At 48.5% G+C, this 16,776-nt stretch overlaps 6 protein-coding genes across 6 annotated transcripts; 1 reads left to right on the forward strand and 5 right to left on the reverse strand.

Annotated features, from left to right (window-relative positions):
• Positions 1 to 832: 832 nt before the first annotated feature.
• On the reverse strand, positions 833 to 2,586 carry N7498_000596 (dicarboxylic amino acid permease agtA; the record flags this gene model as incomplete). Its single annotated transcript, XM_058447659.1, has 2 exons — positions 833 to 2,150; positions 2,204 to 2,586. 2 exons carry the CDS (start codon positions 2,584 to 2,586, stop codon positions 833 to 835), a joined length of 1,701 nt encoding a protein of 566 aa, XP_058313070.1.
• Positions 2,587 to 4,215: 1,629 nt separating this feature from the next.
• N7498_000597 (GNAT family N-acetyltransferase) lies at positions 4,216 to 4,827 on the reverse strand (the record flags this gene model as incomplete). The annotated part of the gene is made up of 1 exon (XM_058447660.1): positions 4,216 to 4,827. The coding sequence occupies one exon, from the start codon at positions 4,825 to 4,827 to the stop codon at positions 4,216 to 4,218; it is 612 nt and encodes a 203-aa protein (XP_058313071.1).
• A 572-nt stretch (positions 4,828 to 5,399) lies between these two features.
• On the reverse strand, positions 5,400 to 7,074 carry N7498_000598 (uncharacterized protein; the record flags this gene model as incomplete). The annotated part of the gene is made up of 5 exons (XM_058447661.1): positions 5,400 to 5,479; positions 5,537 to 5,710; positions 5,763 to 6,575; positions 6,631 to 6,876; positions 6,930 to 7,074. Coding segments are annotated over 5 exons (1,458 nt in total), but the record flags the coding sequence as incomplete, so codon positions are not given.
• A 501-nt stretch (positions 7,075 to 7,575) lies between these two features.
• Positions 7,576 to 9,175, reverse strand: N7498_000599 (class I SAM-dependent methyltransferase; the record flags this gene model as incomplete). Its single annotated transcript, XM_058447662.1, has 10 exons — positions 9,082 to 9,175; positions 8,982 to 9,034; positions 8,873 to 8,929; positions 8,792 to 8,821; positions 8,691 to 8,732; positions 8,521 to 8,637; positions 8,447 to 8,472; positions 8,197 to 8,383; positions 7,716 to 8,144; positions 7,576 to 7,660 (listed from the first exon to the last, which is right to left on the reverse strand). The coding sequence occupies exons 1-10, from the start codon at positions 9,103 to 9,105 to the stop codon at positions 7,576 to 7,578; spliced, it is 1,050 nt and encodes a 349-aa protein (XP_058313073.1). The 5' UTR covers positions 9,106 to 9,175.
• A 1,856-nt stretch (positions 9,176 to 11,031) lies between these two features.
• N7498_000600 (short-chain dehydrogenase) lies at positions 11,032 to 12,020 on the forward strand (the record flags this gene model as incomplete). The annotated part of the gene is made up of 3 exons (XM_058447663.1): positions 11,032 to 11,152; positions 11,204 to 11,314; positions 11,374 to 12,020. The coding sequence occupies 3 exons, from the start codon at positions 11,032 to 11,034 to the stop codon at positions 12,018 to 12,020; spliced, it is 879 nt and encodes a 292-aa protein (XP_058313074.1).
• Positions 12,021 to 14,697: 2,677 nt separating this feature from the next.
• On the reverse strand, positions 14,698 to 15,032 carry N7498_000601 (uncharacterized protein; the record flags this gene model as incomplete). Its single annotated transcript, XM_058447664.1, has 2 exons — positions 14,698 to 14,754; positions 14,814 to 15,032. The coding sequence occupies 2 exons, from the start codon at positions 15,030 to 15,032 to the stop codon at positions 14,698 to 14,700; spliced, it is 276 nt and encodes a 91-aa protein (XP_058313075.1).
• Between the last annotated feature and the right edge of the window lie 1,744 nt (positions 15,033 to 16,776).

Genomic DNA, 16,776 nt, shown 5'->3' on the forward strand with positions numbered 1-16,776 from the left:
AGAAACATCTCGACAGACACCAGGGCTTCAAAATTTGCAGCTAAAGCTTCATACCGTCATATACCTACGATAATTATCTCAAAAATGCACAAAGAAGGGGGAAGTCCTGGCGGCAAGCGCTCCAGGACTCATGATGTGCCAAAAGCCTCAAACTAACTCGAAAATCCCATTACAGATTCCCAAGAGCCTTCAGATTGCGACAGAGCTACAAACGCCAACCAGATTCTGACCGACTCTGGCCTCGGCCAGGCCCTCGAAATGTCAGACAGGATTATGTCAGAGTCCAGCTGCGGCGAATGCGATCCAGATTTCGTGAAAGTAACTGACGTGATTATCAAACTGGCCGCCACCACGTTGGAAATCAAAGAGCGAATCGAGAACAGGATCAGAGAGGATCGTTTGCCATCTACAGATCCCTTCGCGTCCATGGTAGAGGAAAGACATCTGGAATCGATTAAGTTGCTTGATCAACAGTTCAGGATGTTTGCTGATTTTTTCGCTTTCCTCGTCAAGACCTACCTGTCGCTTATCAAAAAAATAATAATGGGTGACCAAGAACGGTCGCCAGATGACGAAGCGGGGCAAATTGAGCCAGATGGAGATGCGCATAATGATACTTAGAATGACTTTTACAACAGTGCTCTCGTTTATTACGAGTCTTGGAATATGAATGGATACCTTCTTGTTTTAATGGGCATGAAAATCAGTATGTCGTAATTCATCTAGGTTTCATCCACTATGGTAAACATACGGCCCATTCATATAACAAATGCACATAGTAATATAATAACCGGCGCCATCTCTCACTAAGACGAGAAAGCGATGTCGACGATTAGAACAGCCAAGAAACGCATTTCTGGTAGAACCAGTTCGACTGAGCATGCTTCTCAACCTGAGCATCCTTCTGGGCAAGATAAGCAGCCTCCTGGCGATCAATCTCCTCCTTTCCAGACCAAAGATCCGCATTCTCCGGAGTAACCTTTGGCTCATTGCGGTGGGTGAATTTGTACCCGAAGATCAGAATCAGGTACAGTGGGATACCCAGGTATGCGGTGATGAAGTTCTTGTAGTCGAAGTTGCCGTACTTCGGAGAGTGAGTGAACACGTTAAAGTTTTTGGTGAAGGCAATAAGGATGCAGAAGGCCAGGGCTCCATAGGAACCATACACGCCGAATGGAGCGACGTAGGCGAGATCACTGTCGGGAACGTTCTGGGCACGGCGTGCGCGGACGAAGTAGATATGGGTGACCAGGATGGAAATCCAGGTTAAGAGACCAAAAATGGTGACCAGGTTCACGAAGTACTTGAAGACGGTCTTCGAGTCATTGGATACATTCATGTACGCGAGAAGGGCAAAGAGAGATGAGATACCCAGGGCGAAGATGGGCACACCGCGACGATCGGTTCGTGAGAAGATCTTGGGTGCCTTGCCTTCGCGGGCGAGACCGTAGATTGTGCGGGTTGCGATGTAGAGATCGGAGTTGGCGGCCGAGAAAACGAAGAGGAGGATACACGCGTTCAAAATGTGAGAGAGCGCAGGAATTCCGGCATTTTCGATGGCGACGACGAATGGAGATGCAGCTGCGGAGCTGCTGGCGTTGACGGCGAAGGCCAGCTTCGGGTCGTTGTACTTGACCAGGGTGCCGACCAGAAGAACGGAAAGCACGTAGAATACCAGGATACGGTAGAATGTCAACCGAATGGCACGAGGAATGGTGCGGCGCGGGTTCTGAGCTTCACCAACGGTGACACCGACCAGCTCCGTACCCAGATAGGCGAAAGTGGCTGACACCATGGTTGACCAGAAAGCGTAGAACCGGCCAGCTGCACCAGTGTCGATGTACTCGGCAAACGCACCCGGGTCTTTCCAGTATCTGAATCCCTTTTGGTCGTGATCTGGGCCTCCGCCGAGCATCAAGATGAAGGACAGCAGAATGATTCCAAGAATCACAATGACTTTGAACGATGACAGCCAAAACTCGAATTCTCCGAAGAATTTGACTCCGAAGTAGTTGATGCTGATGATCAACAGGAGGATGATCGTAATCCAAACGCCGGCGTTGACCTTTTCTACAGGAATCCAGTATGATATGACCAAAGCACCGGCCGTTAACTGATTTGGCGTGACGAGAATATATTTAAACCAGTACCTATATCATGAGTAAGAGAAAGATTCAGTGGCGAGAGTGAGGGAAAGGCTTACGTCCAGCCCACGGTGAATCCGAGTGCAGGGTCACAGAATCGAACAGCATAACCAGTAAAACCTGAGGGCAAGGGAAGCCATGCCGCCATTTCGCCAAGAGCACACATAACCAAGTACACGATGAAACCCACCCAGGCATAACCGATCAAGATCGAGCCAGGACCGGCTTTTGCGAGAGCTTCGCCCGTTCCAATAATCAAGCCGGTTCCAATAGCACCACCGATTGCAATCATGGTGATGTGCCTCGCCTTGAGGGCACGGTGAAGCTCGACATGGTTGGGATCGGACAGGCCGCCCTCCTCGGCCATGGCGATATCATCGCCGCTGTATTCACTCTTGATTGGGGCATCTGATGAGAAGCCCTCCTTCTTGAGTTCCGCCATCGCTGGTCTGAGCAGATGGAGCGGAACTAAGATGGGTAAGGATGCGACAGTAGGAAAGATTGGCGTCGACTTCAGAGGTGAAAATAAGGGAAAAAAGGTTAAGTGATCAGCAGGTAGGAGACGATACTTTAAATGAAAAATCGCGGGGATTACCTCGACCTGCAGCTCGGCGCACGACTTTCCTTGATCTCCGCAGGCCAAGACAAAACCAACCACCAGAGAGATAAGGAAGTCAAGACCGAGCCAGGATCACGGGGACACACGACTGAATAGACTCCTCTTCTGATAAGCGGACTGGGGAGCCAAGCAGCCAAGCCATCTCGCGCGTGGGAGTGGACCGTGGAAAGGTCCCATAGGATCGTGCGGAGTGGCTCAGTAGTACCGCAAAGCGTTGGAATACCAAGAGCCTCTGCATGAAAAAGGTTTCAATACGCGAGCAACCCCTGGTCCCTGGCCAACTTTCCCTGCACGGCTGAGCAACGCTGTGTCGGCACCACCTGAACTCATTGACACTCCGGAGTATGAGACTCGATAGCTAACTACTGTATATAGTACCGAGGCCCGAATCTACATAAAATTTCCTTTGGTCAAAGCTTCTTGATAAGAACTGCCCCAATTTGATAACGACAACCAAAGCGGAGCACCCGGGCGCCAAGATCTCGGAGATGCTATTCCTCTTCCACTTCTTGCGGGGCCACACGGCTCGCTTTGCATCGGGGTTTCTTTTTTGCTAGCCCTGGATACGGGGTTACCTCTGGCATTCAAGGCTTAGAATTCACACTCAATCGCCCACGACTTGGAGTACCCTAAGGTAACCTAGGTGTCAAACGCGAGGCGTGGTTCGTGATAGGTAGCCATGTTTACTTCGCCTCAAGACCAAGGCCCAGATATGAAAACTTGGCATGCTAGCCAGAACTAGCCACCCATGTTGAAGCCAGCTCCGTGGAAAATTCTCGCCATGACTTGCACTCGGTGAAAGCACCTTGAGCCAGGCACAGCAACACACGGAAAAGGCTTGGCGATCAGCCAGTGCTGCGCGCCAAGAATGTCCGCCACGGCCGCTCCATCCAATAGCAGTGCGAGGTACCTGTGCATCCCGGCTGACTTTGCAATTTGGCTGCTTGGCGGGCCCCCAAAGGATGAATTTTACCAATCACGGTGAGAGCAGAGAAACCTTTTGTCATGTGTCTAGCCTGGATAGCTGAGTGGGTCCTGATAGCGATATTCTTACCCCAGCTTATGTGTGATATAGTCTGGAGTTACCAGGCACCATTCTGCTCACTCTCGTAATAGCCCGGATGATTTGTGGGTCCATAATTTAATAGCATAGGCCCTGGGAGCGAGATTTGCGCTCCTGGCGCCATTGTCTTGACGGGTAAGGAGCAGGTGTTTAGAACGAATTTGACAAGTGAATCTTTTTGGACCCCAATCAACTCTCGCAGAATCAAACTCATGCGCCCAAAAGAGATGGCAAACGAACCCCAAACAAGGACGGCAGAGACTCAAATCGGCCCGAAACAAGGACACCAAAACGGGGGCAAAAGTACGGAGTAGCGGGATCTTTGAGCCTCCCTCGCCTTGATAATAGTAGATTCAGGAAAAGTGTGTAAACGCCGGTCGATGTTCTATTTAGCAAACTGGAACACTAACTGTGGACATCTTTTTTGCTTCCCACTCATGCGACAAAATCCCCATGGAGATTGTATCCCGCCACCGACCGGCCTTCCATAGAGATTCTCTCTTTCTCCCCTCAGTCACAAAACCGAGCTTTTTATATGCATTTTGCGCCCTCTCATTCCATTCGTAAACCGTAAGCTCAACCCGATGTAATCCTGCGGTCATAAAACACCAATCGAGCAGCCAGGCGATAGCCTCAGGACCATACCCGTTGCCCTGGTACCTGCGCGCAATAGTAATGCCAAATTGACGTGAACGATTATGCACCAATATGGGATCCTCATATTTGAGCGACATGATGCCAATTGTCTCAGGTTCCTTATCGGAGTTTTCATCGTCTGGGATGATGCAAATCATGACTGTCATCATCATTTTGTCCATTTTTACCCTTAGCTGTCTCTGCTCCTTGGTGCTTAGTGGTCGCTGTAGACCGTTGGAAGCCATAGATAAGACGTCAGGGTCAGCGCGGAGGGCTTGATAAAATGCATTGTCTTTTTCGTTATCCTCTGGTGCTCGGTAGAGGAGACGCTTGGAGCGATAGGGTTCCAGGAAGGAAGGATCCATTGATTTATGAGAAACCCAAGGTAGGGATATAGTAGATTAATGGTTTTGGATGAGTCTTGGGTCATAAATAGGAGGAGATAAAGCATATTTAAACCTCGTGGTTGCCCTGCTATCAGATATCTGCGGGGTTCGGAGGCTTCCGTGACTCATCCAATACGAGCGCCGTAGCACGCTAATCGCTAGCACAGTTAATAGTTACAGTCATTATGGCACATGGGAAGAAGTCAAAAAGGTTCATTGGGATGCTTCAAGCCAAGATAAGTATTTCTGATATAGAAGATATATGTCCCCGAATCATACTCCGCCGCTTCATGGTTCCTTCCAAATAATCTGGAAACACCAGAAAAAGAAAAAGGAATCTATGAATTCGCCGTGCACCTTTGTCGGGCGGTAATTTGACGCTGCCATGCAGCTCTATGTTCGTAGAGATTTCCAGAATACGATTGCTGCACAGGAAAACTTATCCTGCTCGTTGGAATCCCGGATTCGACTCCACCTCGTTGCACAATAGAAGCAGGCAGCCGGTAAACCGACCGTCCGTCACAACTAAACCAAAGTACATAGTCCAATATCTATTCAGATACACGTTTATCTCTAGCCACAGGGCTAAGGTTGAATGCTGCCACGAGCCCAGCCAAAATAGAAGTTAAGGCTAAAATCTGTCAGGTACGAAAGCTCAAGCTCAAATTCAAAGAAAGGCAATACTTACTGAGTATGAACTGTAACTCGAAAAATCCAAATCGTTCCACTATAATTCCAGCCAAGATCGGTCCGACCAAGAGACCACTCATCCAGCTCATACCTGTCAAAGCAATCGCCCGGGAATACCCACGGCCTTGGCCAAATACGCCGGGGTAGCGTGCCTCGAGCGCATCAATTGTTTCTGAGGGAATATAATCAGTAGCAAAACTTAAATACGAGCCCTATCAACCTACCGGTTGCTTCCATGGTGCCAACTCCATTGAGTAAGCATATCAAACATCCGATCATGCCCGTGCATACACCGAAGATAATCTTGCCCCTTTGGCCCTCGGTCGCCCATTGAAGGCGATCATCTCCAGCGGCCCCAAGAAGCCACAGGAATGGGGCAAGGGATAAGAATCCGAAAGTCGTCGGGGTACGAGAGCCCATTCGATCCTTCAACCATCCCACAAGCGGGGAGAGAACCATACCGGGTCCTTGAAGTGCAGCGAATAGCAACCCCACAGGGAAAACCCCCCATCCAAATGCCTCTCGTACATGTATCGCAAACGTTGTCTGAAAGCATCCGATCAAGAGAGAAAACACGAAATAGCAGAAGATCCCTGCGGCGAAGCGGGGTTGTCGTAGCAGCAAGACATAAAATTGCCAGCCTTGGACTTCTGTCACGGCCGTGGCAGCCTCAGACTGCCCTTCACCCAGCAACGGGGCTTGCTCAGTATCCTCAACAGTAGTCTCACCGCGAGACTGATTTTGTGGGTCATTTGGGTTGTGCGATGGCTTTTCAATCATCAAAAGCCGCATGATGATATCGACCACGAGGAATAGAAAGGCGCCTGCCCAGGCAGTCCAGTATCCTCCAAAGCCGAATAGAAAGGCCGCGATGACAGGACCGGCAAAAGTCCCCGCAGCCGAAAGAGTCGAGGCCAACCCGGCAATCTTGCCCATATGCTCGGGTCCAATACTCTCCGCCAACGTTGCCAGACTTACGATGAAAAGTCCATTACTGACAATCGATTGGAATAAACGGCCGACGAAAAGCCCCGCCACTATTTCTTTGTAAGCATATGATACGTCGTAGCTCTTGATGGTATGGCGACTTACACGAGGTCGTGACTGAGAGACACACAACGCTGATGAGAGTGAGCACCAGCAGGATCAGTAAAAGCATTTTCTTGGAGTTGACCCGGTCGGCAATGTCACCAATTAAGGGACCAGAGACTATTGATATCAAAGCTCCCTCGACCAAGAAGGCAGAGGTTAGTCGCTGGGTCTCTGTTTCCTTCGCTCCGATGCGGTTTTCTAGGATGAATGGAAGCAAAGGTACCATGAAAGCAAAAAGCATCTCGTCTAGGAGTGATTAGCCTCATAGTTAAGATGGTTCCGATATTTTATTTACTCACCAGTAAATAGAGCCATAGACATGCTGCTGATGATAAAAGTGTTGGATGATCGCCATCGGTAACCCCGTGCGGACGACGGGTCACCGCCATTTCCAACGCGTCGAAACATTCGTAGATATGGGACAGTGTTCACGTCTGGGGTGGACTGTTCGTTTCAATGGCTATTATTTAGATTATCTCTTGTACTAGCCGACTAGGATCTTCGAATAGGAACAATAAAGTTGGTAGGATGAATAACAATGCACAGTCTGACCGCCCACGTACAGTATGTAGGCCAAGGGGGGGGGGGGGGGGGGGGAGCTAGGAAAACCGCGGCTTCAATCGGTTCGGCCCCCAGGTAGGCCCGAATGAGTCACCCCTTTGAAACCCCAAAAGTCCCGGAAAAGGCGGTGTTTGACCGGGCTGTTCGCTCAAGGCTGGAAATTTAAATCTGCGGTCGCCCGAGTCAACTCCATTGGATCCGCTAAACAAGACTTTTGGATTCAATCAAGTCAAAGCAAAATATCGGTAGATAAAAATAATCGTGATTCGTGGCATATACATTGGTGAAATTATGTACACCCCTGGGTTTCTAGTCTAGATATCCCCAGCTAGGCTTGGGCGTGGATAAATGGAGTTATGTGCTGACTAGTGCGATGAGAATGCTTCAATCATCCTCGACCTTGATTTCTTTCTCGACAGTTTTGCCTGGGACTTCATTCGGCATAGGCTTGCGGGCCCACACACGCCGCCTGCATCAGTGCCATTAGTTACGGTCGTCCAAAGTTAATCACTGGAGATACTCACGCTCTTTGATAGATGTGGAAATGTGGGTTTTTGAGCTCAGCACGTAGCTTTGCAACGTACACATGAACGTCGTCCTTTGTCCAAGGTTCGGGGGTACCAAACTTCGTGAGCAACCACATGGACCATCCCTCCATACCGGACAACCAGTGCTGGTAATTGACGGTGCCAGCCTCTTTGTATTTCTGGTCGCGGGCCCAGGGACCAATGGGCCACTTGTAGGGCTGCTCATGTATCTCAACAAAGCCGGCTTTGCGAATACTCTCCTTCATCGTGTCAATGGCATCGAGATGCCGCCCCGCACGCTCGCCGCAGCCCGAGACATTTGGACCCCAGCTTCGGAGGACGTTGTCAAGGGGTAAGCTTTGGTCATCGCATAAGATGAAGGGACTGGCTTCAATTTGTTCGATCCAGCCTCCTGGGCGAAGGTGGCTTGGCGCATGTTAGAAAGAGAATGACCTTGTGTGATGCGAGGGAAACCTACTCATAACACGTCTTGTAGACTCGTTCCCACTCCGTTGGGTCGAATGAGCCGATCATAATTCGCATGTGGATCAGATCAAAGGGCTCGCGCCATGTCCACTCGTTAAGGATGTCGTCCACCTCCAACACACAGTTCGGTGGCATCCAAGTGACGGGAGGCGGGAAGAGATCCACTCCGCGAACGGTTGCTAAATTGTGTCAACATTACAGCCCTGGAGTAAATCTCCATTGGGCGAAAAGTGAAAGCTTACCCTCGGGGAACATATCTGCGACATCGCTACGACTAGGTCAGCACGACGATAGGCAAACGTCTTCTTTCACGTACATAGCCCAGTTACCCTTGCCCGTCCCAATATCGAGGATGTGCTTAGGCTTATGTCCTATCGGCGATCGAAACAAAGGATTTTCTCTGTGCGAGTCCAATACAAGTCCCACCAAGTGACTGGACACTTTTAGCCATGAGATTGAGGCATCTGCAGATGCGGTCGTGCTTACCCGGCCTCGTAGGTTTCGAACATCTGATCGTCGGACGGGATACTGTTTCGGTTGGTTAATATTCAAACCGTTCATTCAAAGTTTGTATATCGGTTGCATACAGATATTCCTTGTTGCTGAGTGTCTGGTACCTGCAGAGTTGCTATGAGCTGTGGTCACACGACCGAGGGGGAAAACATTACCGTCGGCCATTTTGCATTAGACCGCGATAGATCGAGGAGCCGATCGAAGTTGTTTCCCTAGAAGTCATTCAGCGATCTTCATTGTCCTGATTGAGCCGGAAAACTTTACGACTGCCAATCATCGGGATAACAGGAATGTTGAGTGGAATATAAGTCCGGGTCCTACCGCGTGTGAGAAGTGAAGCGAGGAGCGGTCAGGGGAAACCAACGGGCGCAATCGATTCATCGACCATGGTGCATGGAAACCGAAGCCGTCTGTCTCTTGTTGTTGGAACTGAATCCGAAGATCAAGGAAAAGGCCACAGAGTAGTTTTAAAAACAATTGTGACCTCGGATGTGCCAGAGTAGAGTAGCATTTTTTTCCACCGTCGGTGCATGGCCATGACCTGGGCAGCAATGATGATTGGGCGTTGAAATGCGGCGGGTCGCCTGGCGGGATCCTCTCTGTCGCCCACGACTCAGAATCGTCTGTTGCTACGCTCAACGGGGAAGAGGGGGCTAAAGGCTGCCTGTAAGTCAAGTGGAGCGCGGCCCGGAAAACGTCCCGCTTTGCAAAGCACGCCTGAAAGGCTCCACTCGGGAGGATCGGCCCACGTTTGTGGGCATGAAATTGAGCAGGTATGCCCCGTAGCTGCTGATTTTTTCTCTCTTTCAACATGATATGAAGATGACTTTGAAATATGTTTCCTGGTTAAAAGGTTTTGATGGCCACATACGGGAACTGTGGCGCAAACAACCTGAGACACGGAAGAGTATTGTTCACTTCGGAGACGCACGCGGGGCTCGTTATGGAGGTGGGGTCAAAGTGGTCTCTCATGCAAATTGGCCGTTAACCTAGGTATGCTAGCATCATTAGCTTTCCAATGAGCAAGGCTATCTTTGAATATTTTCTCGAAATTTAAGTGGGGAGTGGGTTAGCATCATACGACGTATCTTTGGTAGGCGGACTTGGCGGGTCATTTAGGTGACTACCATCCCTATAGTAATGAAGCACTACTGTGTCACAATCCATATCGTAGCTTGTTGGTTTCATGTATGAAGCGCCAAACGGCCGACCCACATGTTTGCGGAGGATTACCCCAAGGTGCAACAGATCCAAAATGTGACAGGGACGGGATCAACATTTTCCATTCTCAGTAGTGATTATCATCCGTTCAAACGCTTGAACTGGCTAGTTTGTTTTTTTTGTCGCATTCAAATTTCCACGAGGAGTTAAGAGAGTTACAAAGCAAGTTTCAATCATCTGACTTTAGTCCGCCCGCCTCCATCATGTCTGGTGAGTGGCTGCGAGCATCTACACTTCCAACGCTCCCCCTCTCATCATCCATGGCTTCGTCCTGTTGTATATCATGCACTTTGACACCGTCAAAAATCCCAACATTCCAAATAACAAAGGCTGAAGGGATAATGACAGGTTCACGACCTCGGCGCCGGAGAGAGGGAAAGTGTCGATCGACTTGATTCCGTATGATATGACTTGGCCTTCACTTTCAACACCTCGAAGAACGACGCTTAGACGAATAATGTCACCACCGTCACGATTGATGGTACCAATTAGCCAGTAAAGGTAGTCATACATCAGATTGAACCCCACGAGCATCAAAATATAGACACATACACCCCGTCCGAATCCATCGTCTGTCCAGTCCAGGACAGGTGGAGACTCCATGCGCTCGTATTCTTTATTCACGATCATCGCATAGATGTATAGTGATAGGATGAGGGGAGAATTTACAAGAAGATTCCATAATTCAATCGGTATTGCTCAGGTCATGATGTTGACCGAAGCTGGCAATCGAGGATTTCCTGAATCTCCTTTGAAGTCGCGAGCCCAACCGGCCTGTCTTCAATTTACTATGAGCAGGCTCAGCCGGCTTTATTTAATATTGTCTGAATCATGACAAAATGAGCTTTCCTTTGATCATACCACGGTACTGGGGTTAGGATTTTGTGAAGGTTGGGCTTGCATGACGATCCGTGTCTACACCGACTTCATTTGCCCAGAATTAAAGTGGATATGCGGGGTTCGGAGCCAAGGTGGGAAGCTGTATGACATACAAAACTACGATAATTTAATCTGTGACAGCGCATGAGACTTTTGCTGCTGGAGCTGACAAAGTCTCCTCTTGATTCACTTCATCTCGCAAAGGACTTTCATCATGAGCAACCGCAGCGACGGCAACGTTCACGCGCTCGAACATCGCGAGGCCAAACCATCTCAAGGAGACCCCGCACGGCCTGTGTCGGAGCTCTTCCGTCTAGACAACCGGACCGTCATAAGTGAGAACCTGGTCACTTTTGCCGCGTTCTCCCGTTGATTCACGGTTCTAGTCACCGGTGCGACGGGATTCCTAGGAACAACGCTTGCAATCGCCATTTGCGAAAGCGGCGCCGATGTGGTTTGTCTCGATCTCGCCCAAACACCAACGGCTACAAACTGGGGTCAGTATCCTACTGCACGCTCCTCATCATCGGCATTCTAATCAAACACGTCCCGCCAGGTGAAGTCGAAGCCGCTGCAAAGAAATACGAGCGTCAGCTCTCGTATTACCCTCTCGATGTCACCGACGAAGATGCAGTCGCAGCAACGTTCGCAAAGTTCATTCCCACACTGAGATACCCTTTGAAGGGCCTTGTCACCTGCGCAGGTCTATCTCGCAACGGACCGTCGACCGAGTTCCCAGCCTCTTCCTTCCGCCGGGTCCTCGATATCAATGTCACTGGTACTTTCCTTATCGCACAGGCAACTGCCAGGGAGTTGAGCAAGGCAAACACAACCGGAAGCATGGTCTTTGTGGCCAGCATGAGTGGGTACGTCTCCAACAAGGGCGTAGATACTGCTGGATACAATGCCTCGAAGGCTGCCGTGCACCAATTGACACGCTCCTTGGCTGCTGAGTGGGGATCTCGAGTTGGGATGCCGCTCATACGAGTCAATTCTCTTTCTCCTGGTTATATCCGGACTGCGGCGACTGCGGAGGCACTGCAAAAGCCGGGTATGGAGAGCCAGTGGGTTGGCGATAACATGCTGTTCCGCCTGAGCACGGTCGACGAGTTCCGTGGCCCGGTACTGTTGATGCTGGGAGATGGTAGCAGCTTTATGACGGGCGCTGATTTGCGCGTGGACGGTGGACACTGCTCTTGGTAGTGGTATGTTCTAGAGCAGTGATCAACGGACTCGAAATGAAGGAACATTTTCGAGTTCTTTTTATTTTAATTGTTGCGGGTGACACCCATTAACCTTCATACTATAGACTTGATTGTTATTTTCTGAAATGGAATGGAACCGAGAATCCCCGTTGCGAATTGATTTTATCTGGTACAATAAATTGGGGAAGGTCGAGTCTGCCGAGGAATGGTGCAGTAAAATGTGGCTGCATTCCTTACGTATCTATTGGTCGGAAAATGTAACCGTATCATGGCTATGACAGTGGCTGATGTTTCCGTCCAATCGAATGGGACTGATAGGGCTGAACCATTTACTTCGTTTCTGAATGCGTATATAACTGACAGCCGTTTTGCAAACTGTAATTTGACCTGTCATATTCTCCAAATTCCCTGTCACACATTGCCCAAAACAAGTCCGAAGGTAGCTACAAGAAAAAAAAAAAGAAAAAAGAAAAAGAAAACCTGCAGAGCAGAGAAATGCAATAACAGGACGACAAGGGAATGAGAATTTTGAGATATTAAATTGGCATAGGACTACGGAAGATACCACAAAAAGCAGGCACCAGTTACTTCACATCTCCCGGGATGGGTTAATACGGTGTACCCAAGGGGGTGCACGGGTGCATTCTCCGACAAAGCTGAACTTTTGCATAAACCGACAGAGTCTCAACCTTATACAGCTACATGTCAGGACGAAATCGTTGGATTCCAGATATCTAGGAATAGGTCGGTATTCACATCGTTCGATTGGATTAGTCGGGGAAAGGGGCCGGGTGGGGGGTTTGTTCTAGACCCGTGGCAGACTATGTCTAATGCGGCCACTTTCTTCATCTCCGTCATAGGAACCGTACTTAGCTGTTGCCAGAAGCAGAACATTAGTGTAATTCAACGCTCATAGTTATAGCCCGTGTTTGGCTCAAGCTGGGAAAGAAACCCCTTGCAAGAATCACACACCCATACATTTAGAGCGCAACGTAGAAGTTGATTTAATCAGTATCACTTTTGGAGGCTCCGCGCTCGGTGCACTCGTCGTATTTTGATGACTTGGGGCGAGAAATTCGCCGGAAAAAGGTTATTTGTTCCTCTCATACTCAGTTCTCGTACTTTTGATGGTTGTGGTGACGGGCGCGTCGACACCCGAGTAACAGAAAACGATTTATTCGCCATCGCCCTCCCTCCCCATGCATTTCAGACGACCGCTAATCATCAAATAACGAACATCTTGTCTCTGAAGTTATAGCTTACGTCACGGAATTTTGGTATCCCAGGATCCCATGAAGGTCTTAAAACTGACCCATTCACATTCCTCAGCACCTTCTGAATTGACCATGACTTCGATTTCGCGTTAATTTCTTTTCCCATGACTTCCTCAGCCGATAGGTGTCTTTCGTCTTGTTCCGAACTATTGGCGACTCTTACACCGCGCTACACGGGCTGAATGCTCATTCAGCACTCCGCTGGGCTCTACGACCATGTCACCATACAGGGCCTTGGAGTCCCGGGAGCCTCATTATAGCTTTGAAATGTTACCCACCCATCCCGACCAGAAGAACTATGAGTCAAGTGATGGGGAAAGGAACAGCTTAGGACGCCCTTCATTGCAAAAGAGACAAAGCCTCCCCTCCATCAACTCGATTCTCCACCAAGAACTCACGCGCATGTTGCCCATACAACAAGCCACTCCCCCTCCACAAGACAATTCGACGCAGAGAATGCCCATTCCCTATTTCCATACCCCCGCACTTCGATTTCGGGGTACCCAATCAGCCAATACGGGGACTTGCTGGTCGCAATCGTAAGTTGACCGTGTTCAAATTTCGCTCTTGAATGCCTCTCCGCCCCTACTCGGGCCCTACTCAGATTATCAAATTGGACCTTGCTAACACTTGTTACAGTCCTCAATTTCAAATTCCAAACTGGCACGGACGACCAGATCATCCTCCGACGATAACGGAATCCAGCCCTGCAATTGACAGGCCAGACAGTCCCCAGGTTGAGATGCTCAAGTGTGGATACATCAATCCCTTGAACGGCGAGCCTTGTACCTCTGTTTTCTCCCGCCATGACTGTGTGCTTCGTCACAAACGAACTGTTCACAGCTCAAGGAGGACACTATGGGAGTGTAAGCTTTGCAATCACTATCGAAACTTTACACGACATGATTCTTTGGCAAGACACATGCGCCAGATACACGGAGTATTTAATTTTCCTGGGAAACAGCGTTCAAGTATTTAATTGATGATCGGGTTATCGAGATACACAATCGAGAAGATTTAATTTTCATCAGCATACGAAATGAAAAGTCCGCCTCGTTAGAGCACTTCGAACACAATAGGATTATCTAGTCAAAGCCCCTTTCCAATATATAAGTTGACATTTTTCTTGTTAACACCCGTGGATTCCATACGGACAGGCAAAGATCATCCGTTATCACTTTTCAAAGCCAGAAATACTTCCTGGTTATCAGAGTCCATTCAAAGTCACTACTCTAAGTGCATGAAAGTTGTTACGAGTAATTAGGTAAATTTCACTTTAAAAGTACATTAAAACAGTATTTCCTCCCAGCGGCGAGTGCATCTATCATTATGATTACTGCAATGCCATTCAATAGAATGATTGAGTGAAAGTATGCATCTACTACCACTCCCGTAGTCCTTTTACCCAACGCGGTTGAGGGTGCACTGCAGATTGAGACCAACGTCGACAAGGCCAAACTAAAAGTTTTTTTATAAGCATTCGTGCTACTGCATGGATTTGATTCAAAAAAACATACCTCGCTCACATACTTCTTCGAGCAGCAGTAAATGTTACCTGGAGAGCAGCTTTCGCCAGCAATGCCTTCGCCCACACTGCCCAAGGAGATCAATTTACCCACGCCATTGCCCGAGCAGACAACTGTTTGGTCTTCGCCGCAGATTTTGGCGCCGTCTTCGGAGAGGGAGCTAGCAATGGCAGTGGCGGCAAGAGCCAAAACAGCAATGAAGAACTTCATAATGGCCGGTGGACTTGGATTGTAGCGGGATGTGTGATGACTTTGAAATGTTTATTGAATTCTGATTTCGTTGAAAATCTTGTCAGCAAGGTGAGAATGGTAAAATCTGAACTTGGGAAGACCATACCTGACAGTGTTCAGAAGAGTTTGTGGGAAGGAACGGAAAGGTGATTTTCGCAGCGACGGAGCCTCTTAAATCTTTCGCCAGTCTGGGGTTGTTTTCAAGAAAGCAACATTTTTGATCTTTAACTTCGATCTAGCGAAACTTTCCGTCAGCCACATACCGGTCAGGAACAAGAATGTAACGGAAAATATCCCCGAGAGATCTGCACCTACGCAGGAAAGCCCCTCCCTGGTTGAGATTCGGCTGGGATCAACGGCATTTAACCTTAAAACAGCATCAGTAAGATGCGTTCAGAAGGTAACACCTCCAGGGATAGGAATCGCCCACAGGTCTACCATAAACTAAGTTTACTTTTTGATATTATTATAGCATATCAATCTTGAGATGCTGCCAGTCTATTGTATGTGGAAAATTGCAGGGACTGTGATGTAAACCTTGAAAGAGATAAGGTATTACCAAGCCATTCCAGCAAGCAAAATGCTACGTATATCCTCAATTATTTGTAAAGAGGTGGAAGGCACTGTGAGATTTTGTCTAATGAATTTGGGGCATTCTTGGTGCATATCAGGTAGATGATGCTCTACATTCAGGCTAGTTGGACGAGATGGAAGATCTTCGTATCCTTCCATTGTTTAAAGCCTGATCTTCCCAGGATAGCGCCTCCGAATATCCTTTTGTATTGCTTTAAATATAGTTCAAGAATGCGAGGTCTCAGTTACTTTGCTCCTTAGTAATGAGGTTCTTTGCCTGTAGTGCGCCACAAGTATTCAAGGACTAGCTCTTATTCATGATTTGTATCGTGACAGCAGTATATAGACCTGTTGATTCAACGCCGTTGAACAGAGAATGAAATAGGTGGATAGGGCGGAACATCGAGCTATTAGTCTCAGTTTTCTCAAGGATGATCAAATTCCAGGTCCCATAGCCGCCTTTCATGGCCCCATGCCATCCCTTAACTGCCAGGTAACGCCGCTGTACGATTACGCCCATGGAACTCGAGAAACCCTTCTAAAAGGATTCTTGCGCCCAAGCTCAAAAAATCAGTCCACCAGTAGTCCCATCGATTGTCATGTCAGATGTGTCAAAATGTGGAGAATCCTATCACGGAATATGGAATAGAATAAAAACACTGCATCCCTTTTCGGGGAAACGGTCGGGGTGCACTACCAAGAGATATCGGGGCGGATAATGCAGGGGTGGGTTCGCTGAGTAACAGAAAAATGCGCACCCTTTTCCTTGGCTCCTTACAGGTAGCATTCCAAGGGCTAGATTGAAGACGGCAATGAAATGAACATCCTAATTCCGTGCTATTAGGTCTTGGTGTTGTGACTTTACTCTGCCAGGCATTGCGAGCGAGGGATTAGTTTGTTCCGACATCCTTAGCTACAATTATATTTCTTTGGCGCACCAACAAGAAAGTATTATGTCAACCAACATTTATAGGGAATTGATACTCCCACCACCCCTAACCCATGAGACATGGTTGTTACCCGTCAAAATGACATATAGCGGAGATTCACCGTGTATGTAACCCAGCAGGATGGATGCTTGGATACTCTGGAATTAGAAGCACAAACTCAATTTCAACAGAAGAAATTGCAATTGTAGACGCATCTATTA

This window comes from Penicillium cinerascens (assembly GCF_028974065.1).
Source record: "Penicillium cinerascens strain IBT 15544 chromosome Unknown contig_16_segment0_segment0, whole genome shotgun sequence".
NCBI classification, from domain to species: Eukaryota; Fungi; Ascomycota; class Eurotiomycetes; order Eurotiales; family Aspergillaceae; genus Penicillium; species Penicillium cinerascens.